The sequence below is a fragment of the Lycorma delicatula genome, chromosome 8 (genome assembly GCF_047948215.1).
Source record: "Lycorma delicatula isolate Av1 chromosome 8, ASM4794821v1, whole genome shotgun sequence".
Classification (NCBI taxonomy): Eukaryota; Metazoa; Arthropoda; class Insecta; order Hemiptera; family Fulgoridae; genus Lycorma; species Lycorma delicatula.
The window spans coordinates 110573410-110595220 of record NC_134462.1 but is presented as its reverse complement, the minus strand read 5'-3'; the positions used below and the strand labels follow the sequence as shown (position 1 = coordinate 110595220).

Sequence of the window (21811 nt, the reverse complement as noted above, 5' to 3'; positions counted from 1 at the left end):
AGAAAACGAAAAGGAAGAAAAGAAAGTAACTAAGGTCAGATATAATTAAGTTCGTCGTAAATTTTCGCAAAAATATTTATGAAAAGCAAACACAAACCTATCCACAGGAATTTGTTGAAGATGATGTTGATGAGAAAAAAATTTTTTCTCGAGAAGAAATTACAATTAACTGTAAATAAAAAAATTGTCACAAAAGTAATACAAAAAATAGATTTATCCAAAACCGTCAGACGAGAGACCGAGTTCTTAGAAGATGAAGGACTTCGAGGTATATATTTAAAGGATATCGCTTATTATTAACAGTACCATCAACCAGCGTGGGTCCAGAAAGAGCATTTTCAACTGCAGATAATTTGTGTTAAAAATATGTTCCAGGCTTAATGACGGTTCAGTAGATGCATTATGTTTTTTACGATCACATTTCAAAAATATGCAGTTAATAAATTAGTATTTTTTTTCTATTAATAGATATTATACGAGGTGTGTGAGAAAAGTAATGAGATTGGTAACACTGCGAGCGATCTGGCAACGCTGTGTCTACCGGTTTGTACTAGACCGGTTTGTTCATCCCTTCCATATGCTCAGTACGAGTTTCAACTCCGTTCAGCCAACACATTATTTTCGACAACGCCATCAGTGTGTCTTTGTTGGGTGTTACGAAAATGGAGCATCGGAATTTAGGGCGACGTTGTGCAATCAAGTTTTGTGTTAAACTTGGGAAATCCGCGAGTGTGACCTTTAAAAAGTTGAAATAGGCCTATGGGGAACATTCCTTATCAAGAACACAAGTTTTCCGCTGCAAAAATCATTTTTGGAAGGCCAAGAACACGTTGAAGATCAAACTTGCTCAGGGAGACCTTCAACTTCAAAATCTGAAGAAAATGTTGAGCGTGTGAGGGTTCTTGTGAGATCAGACTGTCGTTCACTGAGTGAACAGTTAAATTTAAACGCTTTCACCGTACATCAAATTTTGACCGACGATTTTGACATGCGATTTTTTGTGCGAAATTGATGCCGAAAAACCTCACAACGGAACAGAAGGACAATCGAAGAAACGTGTGCGTTGATCGTCTTGAGAGGATTGACAATGACCAAGAATTCTTCAGTCGTGTGATCACAGGTGATGAATCCTGATATTTGAGCACGATCCTGAAACAAAGCGGCAAAGCGAAGAGTGGCACACCCCGTCATTTCCTCGACCGAAAAAATGTCGAATGAGCAAATCATCAAACGCTAATTTGCTTTTTTGACAGTAGGGGTATCGTGCATAAAGAATTTTTTCCTCCAGAACAAACTGTCAACCAAGTGTTTTACAAAGGTGTCCTTGAAAGGCTCAGGAAAAGAGCGATTCGCGTGAGACCAGAAATTGCAGACAAGTAGATGCTTCATCATGACAATGCCCCGTGTCACACGGCTATTTCCATCACGGAACTTTTGACCTCAAAACGCATTCCTACGGTTCCTCAATCCCCATATTCACCTGATTTGAGTCCTTGTGACTTTTTCCTTTTCCCGAATTTGAAACGTGTCTTAAAAGGACGTCATTTTGGAACTCTGGAGAACATTCAAAAGACTGACCGACCAATTAAAAGCCCAACCAGTTGAAGCCTTCCAGCGCTGCTACCAGGAGTGGGAACAACGACTCCGCCGGTGTATAACTGCCCAAGGGAACTGCTTTGAAGGGGATAATATTGTTGTTTGAAAAAAATAAAAACTTTGGTAAGTAAAAAGTCAGTCTCATTACTTTTCTCACACACCTTGTATAATAGACTATACAACAAGGTTTTTATGTGATATTTACTCTTATTATTATTATTATTATTATTATTATTATTATTATTATTATTATTATTATCTTAGTATTATTATTAAATAATACTATATGTTTTGTTCTTTATTGTATTGTAATACTGTAATGGTTTATTTTTTATATTATATTTTTTGTTTCTATGTTAACAATTATTATTTTACTGTTCTTATTAATAATTGATTATAACATTTGTTCTTTTATTTTATATTTGTACATTACAAAATTGTTTATATATTTAGAGTTTATGAATTTTTGAATAAAACTAATAAATGTGGCAAAGAAATAACTGTTTTTTTTAACTTTTTTGAAAAATTCCTAATATCAATATTAACACCGTATTCCGGTACAAAGTTTAATAAAATACCTAATACAGGTAATGTATTTTTGGTTCGGTATTGCGATCACTAGTTTGAACTACCTAAAGTACTAACGTCATCTATTAAATTCAGGTTCTAAAATTTTTTACAGTAATCGAATTCGATACGGGTGAAACTTATTTTTTTATTACCCTTGTAAACAACTCCGACCGAAAGTCCAGACTTTTAAGAACATTTCCTGAATGATTGGCCGTAGAAAATAAAAGCGGTGATAAATGTTTTGCAAATCGTCATTATATTATACTTATAGATGGCATTACGTTTACGATAAGCTGCATTTCTTGTCTCATGAAATCTAAACACCTAAGTGTAAAAAATAATTGATTTATTTGGTACTATATTATCGGGAAAATTGACCATAAAAACATTCTGGAATTCAGACCAAGACCAGAATAATTAAGTAACGTAATAATCAAGACCACTGACACAGACATGGGAATTAAAGTTATGCAATCTATGCGTTTTGACCTCGTCCAGTATAGTCTCAGTAAAATATCTACCTCCCCAAGAACCCTAAAATAACAAACAATTGCGTAGATCGGTGTCCGTTTTGGGTTTCATGACTTTATGAACGCAATAAATATTATTCGTATTTTTATGGAAAATCTTCACGCATAAATTTGCTATAGAATTAGCAGATAAATTTCACAAAAATTGTGCCTTCTTAGAAAATATGGTAATCAAAGCAAAGCTAACGAACTAATAATAATTTGATATAAAAATTAGTAATTTTATGAACAATAGACCTCTCTCTTTTTTTACTAAACTCTACAATTAAACACAATTAAATAACAATTTTAATAAAGGCACAAAATGGGATTATTAATGGAAATTGATTAATAAATTCTGGCCAGCGCAAAAAATATCTTATTACTTCAATAATTTCAAAAACAATCCTAGTTTCACCGGATATTATTGATTAATGATTATCAAGTTACTGCACTCGTATGTATGTATCTTCACTCTTTTTGTATTTAGTTTTTATAACTGCAGCGTATACAATAAATATATAAAAACATTTACAAAGTAGTATAAACAAAGAGCAACTCCAGACATCGATTAAATGAGTGACGTCTAACTTTTTTTTTTATTTTAGACTGATGAGGGGGAATACCACTAACGTACGCCCCAGAAAGGGCAGTATCGGACTTACGGTAGGTTCCGCTAGATGTTATTAAAAGTCCATATGTGTGTCTGCGCCCTACCGACTAAACCTAACCACCTCACCAACTCCCTCACCCCAGGGGCTGACCCACAATAAAGCATTACTCAGCTCCGAGAGGTGCCTTTGAAATCGCTGGATCACAAGTCCCCGTGTTTCATCGCCATCCTCCACCCACGCAAGCGCGGACAAAGGACGGCTCCACAGAAGGCTGTCCATCCCCCGTCACTCTCCGGTCTCGGTCTTCATCTCTTTCCAGTCTAAAGGTCTTTAAAAAAGGCTGTTCCTGGAAATCCAGTCCTGAACTTCCTACTTGTCGAAATTCGTCACCAGCTTAGTTTGGTCTGAACCCCAAATCCAATACTCTTCCTCCTTGGTTTTAAGTATTTCCGTCACTATCTCACCACTGTGGACAACTCACACTGATTCCGCAACATAAACTCCGTAGTTTTTGCAGGGGTCAACCTTTCAAGATCGGCTCCTCTCTTTGTTCCGTCCCATCTAGGACAATCAAACACAACATGCTTTGGGGTATCTTCAGAGGCACAATATATACATCTCGGTAACTCTCTCCTACGAAATCGATGTAGGTAACTGGCGAATTCGCCGTGATCCGAAAGGAACTGGTAGTAATCCACATCGCGATGATTCCTCCCAATCCACAGCCGTACATCCGGAATCAATTTCCTCGTCCAAGGAGATATCCTACTCCATCTGCCATTCATCCATAGCAAGAATAAAAGCTTCTTTTTTTGGCATACCCTCATAGGATCTTTTAACCCGGTCCACTTTCAATCATATCGGCATGAAGCCAGCAGTACCTTCAATGGCCCTAGCCGAGACAATTCGGGATGCCGATACTACACGTACAGCAGCCCGCTGTTGAAAAGAGGTGAATGTTTTTACGTTTCTCTTTACTGCGAGGACCTCCGCCCAAGCAGGCGTCGCATATAATAACACTGACAGTACCACCGAAAAAATAATCCGCCTACTCTTTGGTCGGGAACCGTATCTATTCCTCATGAGCTTATTCAGCCCTTCAGCCCTTTTGGTAATCTCATTTAATCTCAAAACGTCTATTCTTCTCAATTCATACGTCAAAGTACTTTATGTAACCCGACGTGGCTACTCTAACTCCAGCCACTTGAATTACAATATTCCGGAGCTGCCTCCGACCCACTATCGCCAAACAGGCTGATTTGTGGGGGCCTAAGCTCATCTTCCTGTCGGCCAACCAAGCAGTAAATTTTCCCACTGCACGAGAGGCTGAATCTTTTACCTTTCCCTCCGTGCTATCCGAAACTAACACCACCAAATCATCGGCGTATACAATAATCTGGGCGCCACCTTCAAGTTCGAGCGAGAGCAAACTATCATACCAGAGGTTCCACAAAAGTGGACTCAAAACGGAACCTTGCGGAATCCCCCCCCCCCCCCAATAAACCTCAAACTCCTTTTGACCATCTTCCGTCGAGAGTATCATGAGCCGGTCATGCAAGTAATTATTCAAACCATCGAACATGGCAACGAATTAAAAGCCCCCTTAACATCCAAAAGGATTATTGGGAAATCTTTCTCGTTCTCGGTGATCCTCCAACTCTAGCCTTGGGCCAATCCGAGTGACGTCTAACTGAAAACCCTTACCTACTTCCAAGTTCTTTCCAACAACTTAACTCTACACATTGGCAGTTTTGGAAAAAAATTATGAAAGTGATGTTACACAAACGCCGTTGTGCCTAATGGGATTTTCATTGAACAATTTCATAAAATTTGGAAAAAAATATTGCCTATAAACAGGTTACACAAATTGAGGAATTATCAAAAGACAGAGTTAAAAATAGGGTCTCGCTTTTCGACAGTCAGTAATCAAATATAATTAAAATTTTAAAAATTTATGAAATCATATTTAAATTTTATCGGCGATGAAATACATTTATCATTTAGATAAAATACGAATTCTGGACTCAGTGGCAGAATATATTCACCTTACATTTTAAAAATTCTGAATTCGAATCCCAATCAGGTTTTTTCATACGCTAAATTTATTTCATATTATATTCTAACTCATTAACATTGAGTTTACGTGGTAAAATAAATCATCCAAGGAAAAAAAATTTAGCAATAAAAGGAGAACCGCATTTTTAATGTCAGTGATAAATATTTTTAAATTAGGATTCCAAGTCGTTAACAGAAAAAATTTATTACAGAGCACTAGATGATTCCATGAATATATTTCAACCATTTTTTCTTGAAAATTAATGTCTATCCGACGCCATAATGTTAGATAATACGAGATATACGTGTATTAGGGACATAGTGGAAATGTTGTCGTGTTCCTTTTTTTTTAAAAGAAAAGACATTTTAACAAATTATTATGAAAAATCTACTTTATCAGAAATATGATTTAGTATTAATACAAGCACTCAATGACTTTATTTATCTTAAGGTAAATATATTAATTAATTAATAATAATTAATTTGCAGTTGTAATAAGAAACCGGTATAAACATTTATATTATTGTTAATGGTAATTCATAATAGTGTAAAAATTAATTAATTTTCAATAAAATAGTTATGTTTTATTTAACTGATGATTTAATTGATGCGTTGTAATTAAATTTAATATATTATATGAAACAGATAAAATTCTACTTGTGTAATCTTTTTGTAATTTATTTATTAATATTATTATTTTAGTGAATTAATTAAAAATACCGGTTGTAAAAGAAGAATACGGCGTCAATTTTTAATTAGCTAATTTGTTGTATCTCTTGGATGATATATGAAGTGTTGATTTAGGCAAAATTCAAAGAACACTTAGTTGTAAGTTGGCCAACTGATCTCTATATTACTGGTTAGAGGGTCCTTATGGCGAAAAATTCAATTAAGCATACTTCAATATTGAAGCAGAATGAGTGGCTGGGAACTAAATAAAACCATTGTACGCTTGCGCGACAATAATCGTGTTGGTAGGGATGTTCATTTTATTCAAGTCAGATAACCAAAAGAACGGTCACTTTCGCAACACAAGCAGAAATTTACAGCTGTAGAAAATTTATACAGAAATCAGTGTTCAAAATACAAAATCAGAACACTTGTACTGCATCGGTTTAAAACATGATTTTATACCTACACTTACCTCTGCGCATGCGCCGTTTCATTTTATTTAGTTCAACCACTCATTTGGTGACGCTAGTTTTTACCAATTCCAACATATGGGATCCTCTATCCAGTTATATAGAGATCAGTGGTTTGGCCGCAATTGGTTCCCTATCTTTCCGCTTGATAGCGTTACTGGTAAACATGACAACTTCTGAGCTTTCAAAAAGCCTTCAGCGTTTGTAGTTTGTTAATGTGAATCTGTAGTTACAGTTCAACGTGCGTTCCGTAGAAAGTTTAATTGTTACCATTCAAGAGATAATAACAATCGTCGATGGCATAATCGGTTTGAAACGATCGGATGTCTGCGTAAAAAGAGATGTACGGGACGACCGAGGATGGCTAAAGAAAATTTTTAACATGTTAACGGAGTCTTTCCTACGCAGTCCTAAAAAATTTGTTAGAAAGACCAGCCGCCAACTAGTAGTGCCGCGATGATAATGTAGAATGTTTAAGTAAATGCTTACATGCGTCCACACCGTTCCCAGCTTTTATAAGCTTTGAAGCCTACAGATTACACTGTACGTGTCGATTTCGCGATTAAATTGCTGTACCATGAAGATGACGACATTTTTTATTGTATTGTGTTGTCAGCGTTTGATCTTAGTGGAAAAGTTAACATACATAATGTCAATATTTGGAGGTCAGAAAAACCCCGTGAATTTTTACGCGAAAGTGGCTTCCCAAAATTAAATTTTTTCAGTGAAATATCCCGACGGCAAGTTTAAACCGAAGCAAGAGAAATAGGGGTTGCTTATTTGGATATGGTGGTACATGGTTCTTTTTTCAACAGCATGACGGACCAAGAATTTTATTTCGCAACAAGATGGTAAGCCTCCTCTCCTTACCGGCATAACCCTTACAGATATGATATCGGTTGAATGAAGTTTTCCCGACCACTGAATCGGTCAGCACGGACCCTATGATAGAGTTTGTATGTGATGGCCTCAAAGGTCACCCGATCAGACCCCATGTGATTTTTTCTTTGGAGTTTTTAAAGAATCTTGTGCCTCTGTTACCTACTAATTTACGCAATTTGAGGCAAAGGATTGAAGCGGCTGTCAATTCCATTATTCCAGACATGCTGGTAAAAGTACGGAACAATCTTTTCAATCGAATGGATGTGTGCCACGTGACGAAAGAAGGCTAGTTTATCTCGGAAACAGCCTGCGCTTTTGTTCGTTAACCTAAAAGAGAGGGCTGCTTCTAATTCTACAAAAGAGATGAACGACGAGTTTCAGGACCTTAAACAAAAGAGGTTGAAAATTCTAAATATAAAAGAACAAATAAGGGATTAGTCATCATTCCTGAGGACAAACGGGCAGTGCAGGTCACCTCAGACTCGCTTAAGGTCGACAGCCCCGACATGAAAGTAGACCCTAAACATAAAAAAAAATGCACCCAAGAATTATGGAGTATGATATACATCGACGATTATCTAAAGAAAAGTTAACGACTGTTATCCAAAAGCAAAACACTCAAATGACTGATGATACCTTCAAGTCCGAAAGTCGACTATTGTTTAAATCGGGTAGGGGCGAGGCTAAGCGCTACCACGAAATTTTTTAGGTTAGTCTGATTCTTTTCCACAGCTTTATAGACAAGGGCAGATTGTGGATTTTTCTTAGTGTAAAGTCAGAAGTTTTTAGATGTCCAGCGGTAATCCACTGGGTTGGTAGTGGTAAACTCGTCACCGCAAATCAGCTGATTTCGAAGTCGAGATTTCTAAGATACAAGTCCTAGTAGAGGCAGTTAATGTTATACAGATTTGAATACTAGATCGTGGATACCTGCGTTCTTTGATGGTTGGGTTTCAGTTAACCACACATCTCAGGAATGGTTGAACTGAGACTGTATAAGACTACACTTCATTTACACTCATACATATTATCCTCATTCATCCTCTGAAGTAATTCTTGAATGGTAATTCCCGGAGGCTAAACAGGAAAAAAAAAGAAAAAATCTCCAGCGGTGCTTCAAATGCTGCCGGTTTGTTCACAGGGTTAAATTCTGCAATCATCCTGCAGTCTGTGCTCATTGTGGTGACGAGTGACCAAAGAAATCGGAGGGTCCGACTTGTGCTAATTGCAAGCGTGTTCGGAAGGAGTCCAAGCACTCTGTGAATAGCAAAAAATGTGGTTTTATCAGAGGGCTGTCATTATGTACTTGAATTCTTTAGCGTTAAATGGTTTAAATTCGGGCAGTTAAGTGCACAGTGTACTTACATTGATCAGACTGAGCTCGGTGAAGTCACTCTCCGTAGAGGGTTGGATGTTGTTTAACTGCAGCATCCATACATTATACCCGGAGAACTGCTGCGTTTATTTTCTTGGAGGCGATTATATTGTGGTTCTAATAGCATGTCCGCTGTTGCATGCAGAAGGGAAATAGATTGTGTCTTCATTCGACCTCTCTCTAATAATTATCATGTTGTTGTCCGTGAGGATGTTCGGAGCTTGCATCTATATGTTACAAATTCATCCTTTCAGTATAGACCCTGCTGATTGTCATCTTGAAATCTGGGATAAAGTCCTACGATTCTTTGGTACCAGTCCAATTCTTATTGATACGGATGTAAATACTAAGTCATTACCGTGGTATAGTGGCTTCACCAATGATGGCGGTGAATTAATAGAGGGCTTTTTAGCCCAATGCGGTCTACAGGTATTCAATGTACCTGGTGAGTTGCCCACCTATGCGGGTAACATAGATAGGGGTCGGTTGCTTTGTGGAACGAACATCGATGTTACCGTTGGTGGGTTTATTCTACCAATGTCTGTAACTGGAAGGTGGTGGATGATTGCTCGAACGGTCATTAATTGATTATTTATGAGACTGTTGATAAATGAGCGTTTATTGTTGCCAAATGAGTGCTACAAATATAACGTTCCAGTTCAGCAGGGTCGCTTCCTGTACAGGCAAGCAGACTGGAGGAAATTTATTGACTTGATTTCGACCAGACTTCGAATTTTGGATCGGGGTCTGGAATCTCTGGAATCGGACGATCTGGCAGACAGTTTGACGGCGGCTTACATCGACGCCGCTGATAGTTCGATTTCCTGCAGTTCAGGTCGAGAGAGGCTTGCTCCATGGTGGTCCAGGGAATTATCAGTCTTGAAACAGGGTGTCTGTTGCTTAAGGAAAGTGTCGAAATGTGAGGGTGATCCTGAGCGGCGAGCAGTTCTTGTTGCTGAATATCAGGACCGCAAGATCTCACTACTTTCATAAGGTTCATATGGTGAAGAGGGATTCCTGACATTCCTTTGTGTGTGAACATGGGGACAAGGATCCTTGGGAGTTACATATAGTGTTTTGGGACACAGACGAAGGAAGGACATTCTTCTGTCTGCTCTCATCCAGGCTGGCTGTGATTTCAGATACTGATAACGGCGAAGCTGGGGAGACCGCATACCATCTGCGGGTGCGACGTGAGGTTGCTCATTTTTGTGGGGGAGCATGTCTTTGGAGATTACTGAGGCCGAAGTGCATCAAGCCATCTATTACTTAGATAGGGGTAAGGCCCCGGGCTTCGATGGAATAATGGCAGAGCTCCTTGTTTTCTTGGTAGGGATAAGTGTGAGAATTATCACGCATATTTTCAATAAATTGTTGTCTGGCAGAGGCTTCTGGCTTGTTGGAAGAAGGGGATTATTAAATTATTGTTTAAAGATGGTGACAAGGATCGCACTGTTAGTTTGTCATATAGGCCCTTGACGTTACTACCAGTTATTGCCAAGGTCTTTGAGATGGTTCTGTCACTTCGCATAAATATGAGAGATTAACCTCGCGTTAAGGGTTTAGTAAGTTGTGTAAATATACACTGATGGAAATATCTGCTGAGACATTGCATTAGTGGCATCCTGACAGAAGCCAAACTGATGAATGTGTTGTGTTATCAAGTTTAGATTATCTAAAAGACGACCTTTAGTAAAGTCCATCATGACTAGGAATGGAAGGGGTGGTGTGGCAACCGGGATCGTCACTAGGCAGGTGTCTTCCCCTAAGCCAGTCAGGATGCTCACATTACTTAATTTAATATGCTTAAATTTAAAAAAGTAAAATAAAATATTTAAAAAATTCAAATTCAAATGAACCTGATTTTTGGTTCCAATTAAAAATTGAACTCGTCTTCATTGCTATATGGTTACGGATGTGATGTATCTGTTTTTGACATATGTCATAAAATAAGGAATGAAAAAAAATAGTTTTCGGAGATATAAAATTAATTACCTGTTTGAAAATAGTGTCCCCATTATAAAGATACAATGGAAAACTGAGAACTATTTTTTATTTCAATGATGATAAAACAAATTTAAAAAAGATTTTTAATCAATTTAGCCAGTTTTTTGGATGATAAGATTAATAATTAATTCTATCGGCAAGATTATTTAACACAATATCTAAAACAATATTAACTTTCCCTTTACACTATTTCTAAACGGATGAAATACTATAAGCACAGTTTCCCCTAATTCATGAATATGTTTAATCCACTAAATAGAAACTAAAGATTTAGTCTGTGACTAACCACAGATTTAAAAAAAAAATATATATATATTTCTAGGTTATATGTATAAGCCATCTTTAGGAGAGGGTTATACTTAAAATGATGAAATCTGAAGAGGTCTCAGGAAAATTCAGCAAAAATTATTTTGATAATAAAAAAACATAATGAATTAAAAAACTTAAAATTTAGTAATTGCCCATGCAAAAATCTCCAGGTAATTATTTAATATAATACATCTAAAAATTCTATCTTGCTCAAATTAAGCAGTTTATTTACAGCAATATTCAACAAAAGAAAGGGCAATATTAATTTATAATTTTACATTACTATACCCAGTTTTTTTATTGCTGTGACCTGATATATATAAAGAAAGGATTGCAATGGTAAAGGAACCCTTCAGTAAGAAGAGGAAATTACTATATAGTAAAAGTACGGACATAGAGTAAGGAAGAGGTTAGCCAATTTCTGTGTATGGAGTGTCTCGTTATATAGGAGTGAAGCATGGACAATGATGAGGAAGAGAAAGAGGGACTGGATTCAGGCTTTTGCGATGTGGATACAGAGAAGGATGGAGAAAGTAAGATGGATGGTTAAAATAATGAATAAGATTAAAAAAGAAAGAATACTTAAGCAAGAAGTACATAAAATAAAAGTAAAATTGTCAGGATATATGATTAAAAGAAGTGGAATCTTGATAAATGCATTGGAAGGGAGGATAGAAGAGAAAGGATGAAGAGGATGAAGTTAATAGATGATTGGAAGCTACAAGGGGCCGAAGATGAAGGCTTAGGACAGAAATGGGTGGAGACAATGGTGGCTTAAGGAACCTACCGCCAGACAGAACACCAAATATTGATGATTATCACATATCTAAAGATTAATTTGAAGACATAAATATAAGTAAATTTAAATTGCAATCCTGGAGATCTTTTAAAAAGATAATTTGACATCAATAGCTCTATTGAGAAATGTAAAAAAAGAATGTTATTTTGAACTATTTGAAAATAATATACAGTATTGTGTGGGGATAGAACAATATTAACTCCCTAGTACAAACTAAAAATTACCAAATAAATTTCTCTTCGCAAATATGTACACTTTTAGTTTACAAACTGCATTTGAGTTTTTATGAAATTTATATAATTATGTTTTTTACACTTTTTAACCTTTCTAATAAAAAAATGTGGGGAGATGAGTGTGAGAATATTTAAACCTGTCAACAGTTTAAATATATACAGCAGTTAACAACAGTTCATTTGGTAAATAGCGAAACAGATTTACAGAAAGGGAGACAATGAATTAATAGCCTTTTTCCACAGTTAAAAAAAAAATTATTTGTTTTTGTTTCAAGGTTTTACTAAATGATTATAAATTAATATTTATATAATTTATTAAATAATAATCCATAACCGATTGATGCAATAGTTCATAATAGTTTACGGTTGTCTATCTAATACTGTTATTAAAATAAAATAAAAAAACAAATGAACAAGCAGTAAAAGATTATTATTCGTGAATTTATTTAGTTTATCAATGTGTTTATTATCTTATTTTTTAACAAGCTAATAATACTTCTATATTCTCAAAAAACCTCTCTCTCATTTTCTCGTATTTAGTTAAAAAAATTTATTACTTTGGATGAAATGGGCATCCAAAGTACTGAATAATAATTAAAATTTCAGATAATATTAGCTCCAAGAAGTTTAACCTTGCTTTACTAAATTTTCAATAAAATAAAGTTAAAACTTTTCTATTAATTAATTTAGATGTTTTTTGTTGTTGAAATACATATTTTTTATCATATCAATTCAAATGAAATGCAAATTGATCAAAAAATAAAATTATAAATTTTAATCAGAAAAAATATTTTATCATGTTTTTTTTCAAAGCAAAATATTAAGAAAATAATAATAAAAATAATTCATTAAAAAAAAAAAAAAAAAAAAAAAAAAAAAAAAAAAAAAAAAAAATAATAGCTGCATCAAAACAAATATATCACAAAAGAAAATAAATTCCTCTGCATATTTTTATGTTGACACAGAGAAAGAATGTAAATGTTACTGAACGTTAGTAACCCATATATTTTGCTGAGTTGGCTTAGTTGTTAAATGCCTTAAGCAATGGTTTAGTTGTTAATGCCTTAAGTTTCCTGTAGGATAAATAAATTTCACACATATTACATTCATTCTCTCTCTCTTTCCCCCACAATCTCTCTCTCACCCCTTTCATAAATAAATTACCTCACTTTTTTCTACCTCATGTGCAAAGTAAAGATTGATGAAACAAGAATATCTATTTTTTAAAGCGTTAAGAGAAAATATTACATAAAAAAGAGAACCGAAGCAGACTTTCTCCCTCAATCCATAATCCAACTTTTTTAAATTTAATTTAATAAAATCAATATCCCAAATGTTACCATAAAAAATTCTGTTACATAGATTAGATTGTTTTTTTATATATAAAACCAGTTTTATATTTATATAACACAAATTATAATTTATAAAACCAGTTTTATAAATTAGATAGTTCAATAATTTATACAAACAAACAATAAATGATGTTCACAAAATGAAAATTAATGTAAACTAAATTGTAAAGAATAAAACTCTGTGATTTTGTTATCAAGATAAAAAATTGGTGAGTCACATGTTTTAAATCTTAAAATTAACGCAGGCTTTTTTTTGAATACATTTTTAATAGATAATACATTAATTTTCATTAAAATATACATGCTGTAATAAAAAGGTTGTGACCCAACATGAAAAAGAATTTGCTCTTAAACTGGAGCAGCCATTCTGATACTTGAAAATAAGCCTCCTATGTCAAGCTTAGTACAGAAAATAAGGATTGAAGTAGTTTCCTGTTGTCTTCATGCACACAAAAAACACACTGACATGTCAAACACATCATATGGAAGAGAAGTTCAGTTCTACAATTAACACATTTACTCTGTTTATTACAGGGACTGGGTATATAGTGAATATCATTAATATCAGAGAAAGCAACTATAATTTGTGCTTCTTGCATCACAAGTGCTTTACATGCATAACAGCCAAAGCAAGACTGGCATATACAGTGTAATGTAACCATTCTGTTAATGTATTATTTACATAGACTTAATTTTAAAAAAATATTAGAGCATAATATATGAATATACATAGGAATGTAAATTAAGTCATAATAAGTATTTAATACCAATTAGAAATCACAAACAGCAGTTTTAAGACACTTTAAAACAAAACAAATGGTTTAAATTTGTTGAAATGCAATTAAGTTGACCTTCCCACAAAAATTTGTCTAAAAAGCCCCCATCAAAAAACACACTGTCATTACAATTAGTAACAATACTATCCGTGCAATTAGCAATATTTATGTATATCTGAGAAAGACATTACAACAATTTTATGCATATTTAAAGTTATTACAAACCCATCCCATGAACAATTTTTTAAACTGCTAATTAAGAAAATTCTAATTATTCTGTGATATTTATAGATCTGGATGATTTTGTAAACCAGAAGAAATTTTGAGAAGAACCGAGGGTATAGAATGTTGAGAAGAGATTCATAAATACTGTCACAGATACAGAGTTTAGGATTTAGTAAAATTACTAAACTAATCTAAGAAAATAACTTATTTATGAGTTCATTGATATGATGATAAGAATGAACAAAGTAAAAGAAAGAAAAAATGAGGAAATATAATAAGATAATTTTTGTACATAAGAATGATTTGCAGAAAGTGAAAGAGATGCAAAGCCAGTTTAATGCTTGGAATGATTTTATAAAGGATATCAGACTTATAATAAGTAACAAATAGAGTGAAGCGATGAAATGGAGAGGTAGATCTGTGTTGCACAGGATTTGAGCCTTCAAACCCACCGGGATGGTCTAGTGGTAAATGTGTCTTTCTAAATCAGCTGATTTGAAATTCGAGAGTTCCAGCGTTGAAGTCCTAGTAAAGTCAGTTATTTTTACATGGATTTGAATACTAGATTGTGGATACCGGTGTTCTTTGGTGGTTGGGTTTCTATTAACCACAAATCTCAGGAATGGTCGACCTGAGACTGAACAAGACTATACTTCATTTACACTCATACATATCATCCTCTGAAATATCTGAATGGTAATTACTGGACAGGAAAGAAAAAAGGATTTGAGCCTTTGAAAGAGGTGAGAACTTAGAAAATAAGATTTGGATGCAAAGACAGTAAATAAAGTTATAAATCAACTATGAAAGAATCTATATCAAGCTATTAACAACTTGTAATAGAACTAGAAGGTACAAGAAAAAGCCTTCCTGGCTTTCATCTTCTGATTCTTATGTATAAAATATATTATTTAAGTATAATAACAAATAAAGCAAAGATCTGGAAAATGACAAAAAGAGATTGCAGTAGGCTTTACTTTCAAGGAATGAATTGCCTGAGAACTATAAAAGGGAAGATCAGAAGAGAGAAAGTGAGAAATCTGAGTAGAAATGAGATTATGATATGGACATATTAAAAGAATGAGTAAGAATTTACCAAAAGTGATAGATGAAAGAAGAGCCATGGAGTATTGAAGAGCAAAATAAGCTTAGCTTTTAGGAAAGTATGGGAGAAGAAGGTACATGTGGCAACAGGTGAAGAAATGGTGAGCCTAATGAAAACCCAGACTGGCTAGTGTCTAAAATGAGAATAGGATATGTGTATAATGTATGTAAGGAAAATTAATAAATTATGAATTAGAATCAGCTGTCACCATGAATATGAATACTCAAAATAAGTAAAACCAATAAATGACACCGAAATATTTATTGATTAGATATAAAAGCGACTTTTAAATACCCAATACTCATCTAAATATTATACTTCATATATAACATTATAAAGTATTTAAGGCAGTTGAAATTTAATCTGCAATTTTTTATAATATTACTCTTGAGTTTTTAATTTTAATTTTCCAGGTTTATCTGGGCATAAGTAGAAGGAATTTGTAAAAAAAATTTGCGTCACTATTTCTTTCTGTTTTCTATTAGAGAAAGCTGACAGAAGGTACTGTAAAACATTAATATTAATATTAGGCTTTTATATCTTCCCTTTTTTTTGTAAGAGTTTGTGTTGAAGATTTAATAATTTGTCAGAGCAAGAGTAAGGCTCCAAACATGCAAATATGGAAGAGGAAGTACACAGTCTGCCATCTCCCACAGCTATGCACACTATGTATTAATTTGAAAGAAATAGGATCTAGCTAGAGAAGTTGGGTAATTTTGTTCTCACTTGCCCAATGAATCTTCTTAAGATGAAATATCTGACTTCAAATTTTACTTTAAATTACATTAACTGTAAGCTTTAAAATATTATCATTTCAGATGGGCATCATATGATGAGCAGATACATGGAAGACCTCCAAGGCTGAGAGTAGGTCAAGGCAGGTACAGGATGATGCCAGCTGGTGCACAACTCATGTGTGACTTTCCAGATACTATGATGCTAATGATATCTGTAAGTATAAATTACAATTTAAGTGTTTACTACATTCAAGTAAAAGCTATTCAAAATACAAGATGCTGCTACATCATGTGCATTATAGGCTTCCTTATATCTCAATCCATGAATATCTCACTCCAAAATGAGCAATTTTTAACAGCCACTCTCATCTTAAATGGATCTCTATACAGAGCTGCCTGCATTGAATCATGCTCAAATAAAAAGAACATTGTAATTTAACAAATCTCTACTATTTTAGCACAGATTTATTTTGTTGTGAAAAACGCTTCTGCATTATCATCACTCAGGTCAAAATAATAACAGAAGGCTTCTTCTCAAATATTAATAAAATGTGATTAAAACTATGATGAAAACTTATATAGTAATAGTAAAACTATTATAATAATAAAACTGAAAAATTAAAAGAAATGTAACAATTAGAATAATATATGTAACATGAATAAGAAAATAATATCAAAATTTATGGTTTATTAAATCTTATGAAGAATATTTTGATTCTTCTTAGAAGTAATAATAATTGGTCAGTACACTCTTATCTAGAATGTGACAAGTGGCAGTCACACTGTATACACAGTGGTACATTTTCTGCTGACTCTGTGAGTAACTCTGGTATGTCCTAATCGCAATCGGCATAGGACCACTTCCTCTTGGTGAATTTTCCTACATGAAGCATCCCACAGTAACATTGTATTTTTTACATGCCAGAGTTCATTATCTGCTGTAGCAGTCCAGTCACCTTGCCACCTTCTTTGAACTGTACGTTTAACGGAATGAATAAAATCGGTATTAATAACTTACATGGTGAAAGAAGGTTGGTTACATGTATCCTTACCAGCAGAATCCACACGTTCTTTATCCAGGATTCCCACATGGCTAGAGATCCAGTGGGAATTTATTATAGCACAGATATGGTATGCATTTATTCTAAGCTCAGACATACTAAAGAAAGGACAATCAAGGATAAGAAAATGGGAAAAGTAACCCACAGAGTTTTCTACAATACCAGATTAGCTGGGTGGACTTTGTCAAAGTGGTAGCATTGCCAGCAACTATGAAAAAGTTATTTTTCTTGTATTTTTACTTTCTAAACATCTCTAATAGAGAACAGAATCATAAATTGACTTACGGTTTCAAACTATCAGAATATACATGTTGGCGATACTTTAAATCTTACATGCCTTTCTTTTTCCTGTTTAGCCTCCAGTAACTACCGTTTAGATAATACTTCAGAGGATGAATGAGGATGATATGTATGAGTGTGAATGAAATGTAGTCTTGTACATTTTCAGTTCGATCATACCTGTGATGTGTGGTTAATTGAAACCCAACCACCAAAGAACACCGGTATCCACGATCTAGTATTCAAGTCCGTGTAAAAATAGCTGGCTTTACTAGGACTTGAACGCTGTAACTCTCGACTTCCAAATCAGCTGATTTGGGAAGACGCGTTAACCACTAGACCAACCCGGTGGGTTAAATCTTACATGCCTACTAGCAAATAATCCAACAAGCCAACATGGGCAATCTGTTCACATGTCAATACAGCAATTTGATGCAAGCATACAGGTACATCAAGTGGATGTTCCTTGCTGTGGATGTGATTTATCAAGATACTCACCAAAACTTTTTGCCTGCCTACTGATATATGTGTCTGTGCTCAATATACTGGGCAGATTGCATTTGCATTCATCTTGATCTATTCAGACCTTGAATAAATTGCATAATTTTATTAAAATTAAATAATACATTCTGAATTTTTTTTTCCATTAGGTAATCAATTAAAAAATTATAAAACAGTTTTAAAATAACTACTGTAAAATTTAATTTAAAATGAAATTTAAAACTTAACTCAAATCGAAGTTAGGTTTTATTTACTCAAGCTTTTTCAGAGAATGTCATTGAGAGTCCTGAATGTTATGCAGGCTGGTGTTAATGTTTGGATTAAATTTTAAAGGACGTTTTTTGCAATGACAACAAAGAATATTCGTACGTGCGAGTTTAAACTATTTTTTCATTTAGAAAGTTTTACATCTTATTACGTTTCTATATTTAAAATTCCTCAAATATCTAGTAACAAGGCACTGTTCAACTTAATATACCAAATAACCTCAAAAACATTCCAAATATATAATCGGAATTTAATTCACAGTCACCTTTGAATAGATCATGAATAACAAGCTCTCTTATAACTAAATCCTAAAACCTGGTTTCATACAGAATACTATAACATTTATCACTTTCAATGGCAATCTTTGAAGAAGTTTATTTGAATAAAACCTAGGTCAGATTCAGAAAAGTTCTATTTTTTTAACAGTCTTTTCCATAAAAAAAAGTGTATCATAGTACACTTAGTGTACCATAGTAAACTGTTCTATTCTCTAACATTATTCACAACAACAATGATATTACAAAATTAAATGCTCATTTTTTTCAGAATATTGTATGGGAGAGAGCTGACTTAGGTCATGGTAACAGCCTGGATGACATATACAGAGACCATGGAATTCAACAAGATTATATTTTATTGTCAAGACCACGTGGATCAACTTTACATCTGTTGGATGTGACACCTCTTGATAGAGGACTGTATCGTTGTATTGCATCTGCACTAGATCCAAATACTGGAAATACTGTTACATTATTTCAAGATGTTCACTTTTATCCTATTTTTTAATGAACATTTTAAAAATAATAACTAATTATATTGGTTAGTATTATAATATTCATTTTATGTAAATTTCATAAAGTCTGATTCTTTTGTATTACCTCAATCTCACTATTTTTTTAATAATAATATAACATACTTATCAACTTGTTCAGTTACATTACGTTCTTTTCTCATTATAATTTATAATGGAAAGATTTTTGAGTCATGGGTTTTTTTTTAATAATCAAGTAATTATTAAATTTACAGTACGATTTACAACATGAATTTGTTGGTAAATCTAAATTTTATCAAACCTTGTCAGTATAGTTTTTCTCTCTTTTTGAAATTTGATATTACATTACTGAATTTAAAAAAAATGTATAAAAGCATAAAAAAATAAACAAGTATTTGCTTTATAAAGATAATTCCGCCCATCACCGATTACAATATTTAATTGTTATCAATCAATTTTGCAATTTTTCTTAATACATATGTGCTGCGTACATTATTTTTGTATTAGCTAACACAACTATAATGTTTTTAATTTTTTCATCCAGCTTTCTGGAAAAAAATCGTACATATTCAAACACTTCTCCATCTCTATGGTCTTATAACATTTATTTTTGTCCAGGGAATCTCTGTTTAATGCCTCAACTGATATTAAATTACTACCTATAACAGTAGTTCACAATTAGATGAAACTTAATTAAGATTTTATAAAATTAAAGATAAAAAGAAATTAATGAAATATCAATTTTGCCTTTTTGCTTTTCTAGCTATATGATTACAACACAACTGAGCAAAATAATATATGAGAGTATGCTAATTGGGTCAAATTTTACATGATTGGATTCAATTTTAACATTACAAAACTTGTTAAGGTGTATGTACAAGTAAATGTTTTTTTTGTAATATACTGTTTTTGGCTTGATCTTTCCAATCTGGATGAAATGTGGCATGATTTTTTCCGTATATCGGGCATCGATACCATTTAATTTTAGTCACAATTGGTCAAGAGGCTAAAGGAGATACATACATACAGATGAATATACTGTATGTATGTACCACTCTATTATGAAATTGAATTAATAAACTATGATGGATGATAACAAACTTTTTAGCATTGAAAAAAATGCCATGTTCATCCAAGACTTAAACTAGAGGTTATGAAAGTTAAAGGCACTACCACTCTGTCTTGGAGAATAGCAATAACTATCAAATAAACTGATAATATGTTTCAAGTGTTACTCTTACGAATGGTTTTTTTTTTGTTAGAAATAAGATCATTATAGTTGGAATATACTCATCAATGAAGAATAGTTTATCTTTCTTTAAAGTTACAGCATTTACATTAGTACAAGTTTTCACTTGTAATATAATTTTCATGTTGGTATCATTTATTATGTTGGATTTGTTACCTTAATATAACTCATGGTGAAAAAAATAATAAGGAGAATACAGATAACTTTCTAAATGTGATAGTGTAAAAAAAGGATATTTTTTTTAATTTGCTTTTTTATTAGTAAAAAAAAAAAACCAAGAAGATTTTACTAATGGTAAAATTAATAATTCTTAATAGGTGATTGCATCACAATATTAGAATGTAACACAATAGCTCAGCTCAGCATTAGTATAAATATAGCAGCTTCACTTTCAATAAGCATCAAGAGGGTTGGCACATTTGAGGTTTTCATTTGACACACTCTCCCATATTATATTATTTATTTATATATTCTTTTGTTATAACAACTTAATTCAAGTTGCATTTACTGATAATTATAAGAGATTGATTTTATAGCATCAAAAAAATTTGAAGTTTAATTAAACCCAGGGCATTCCATTTATAAAAAACAGACATGCTACCACTCTGCTATGGCATGGTAATCTTTATTTACATCTGCATAACTTTAATATAGTTAAAAAAAATTGCAATATACTCTTAGATTATGGATTATTATTAAACATAAGTTCAGCTTTTTTAGCAAAACACTTTATAAAGATTACTATTATTATCTTTGTTTCATTCTGAAAACATTTATCAACTCATTCTGTTAAGACCTGAAGAAAATACTGGTCACATATATTTCCCAAGTTTATAATTTAACCAAAAGATTCTCCGATATTAAAACATATTATATCAGAAAATAAACAAAGAGTAATTAAATCTCTAAGGATATACATTCTGAATGTTTTAAATTTCATTCTATAAATTGTTGCAATTTATCTTAGTAGTAGATTTTACTTTCACAACTTTTTTTGTTCTCTGTTTTTGTAGATGGTATAACAAATTTTTTCAGTGATTTACAATGAATAAAATTATTAAAATACTGCATAAAGAAATTTAGAACTACAAAGATTCAGTAATATCTGATTAAAAGTTTCTATTCAGTAGTGCGTTATGAAAAGTTTGATGTAACAAGAAAAAAAAAAAAATAGCAGCAAAAAAATAATTTTATTTCACTTCATTTTTAAACCTAGAAATTAAAAAACTGTTCTGTTTTGTGCACCAGACATTCCTGATTTGTTTGCACATTGCAATTATCATTTATCTAGCCCACTGACAGAAATTTAGCAGCAAAAAAAAATATTATAACAACCACAAGGTCACTTGAGGTTAAAGTCATTGAATCTGTTCGGAGCTGATTTAAGTAGCCAAAT

General features: G+C 33.1%; 1 protein-coding gene across 2 annotated transcripts in view; it reads left to right on the top strand.

Annotated features, from left to right (window-relative positions):
• LOC142329323 (uncharacterized) overlaps positions 1–19201 on the top strand; it is a 36270-nt gene extending 17069 nt beyond the window's left edge. For both annotated transcript variants that reach the window (XM_075373805.1, XM_075373806.1), the window contains exons 2-3: positions 16368–16500; positions 18941–19201. In XM_075373805.1, the coding sequence (XP_075229920.1) occupies positions 16368–16500; positions 18941–19180 (373 nt within the window). In that variant the 3' untranslated portion in view covers positions 19181–19201. The remainder of the gene's footprint in view (positions 1–16367; positions 16501–18940) is intronic.
• Positions 19202–21811: the final 2610 nt, after the last annotated feature.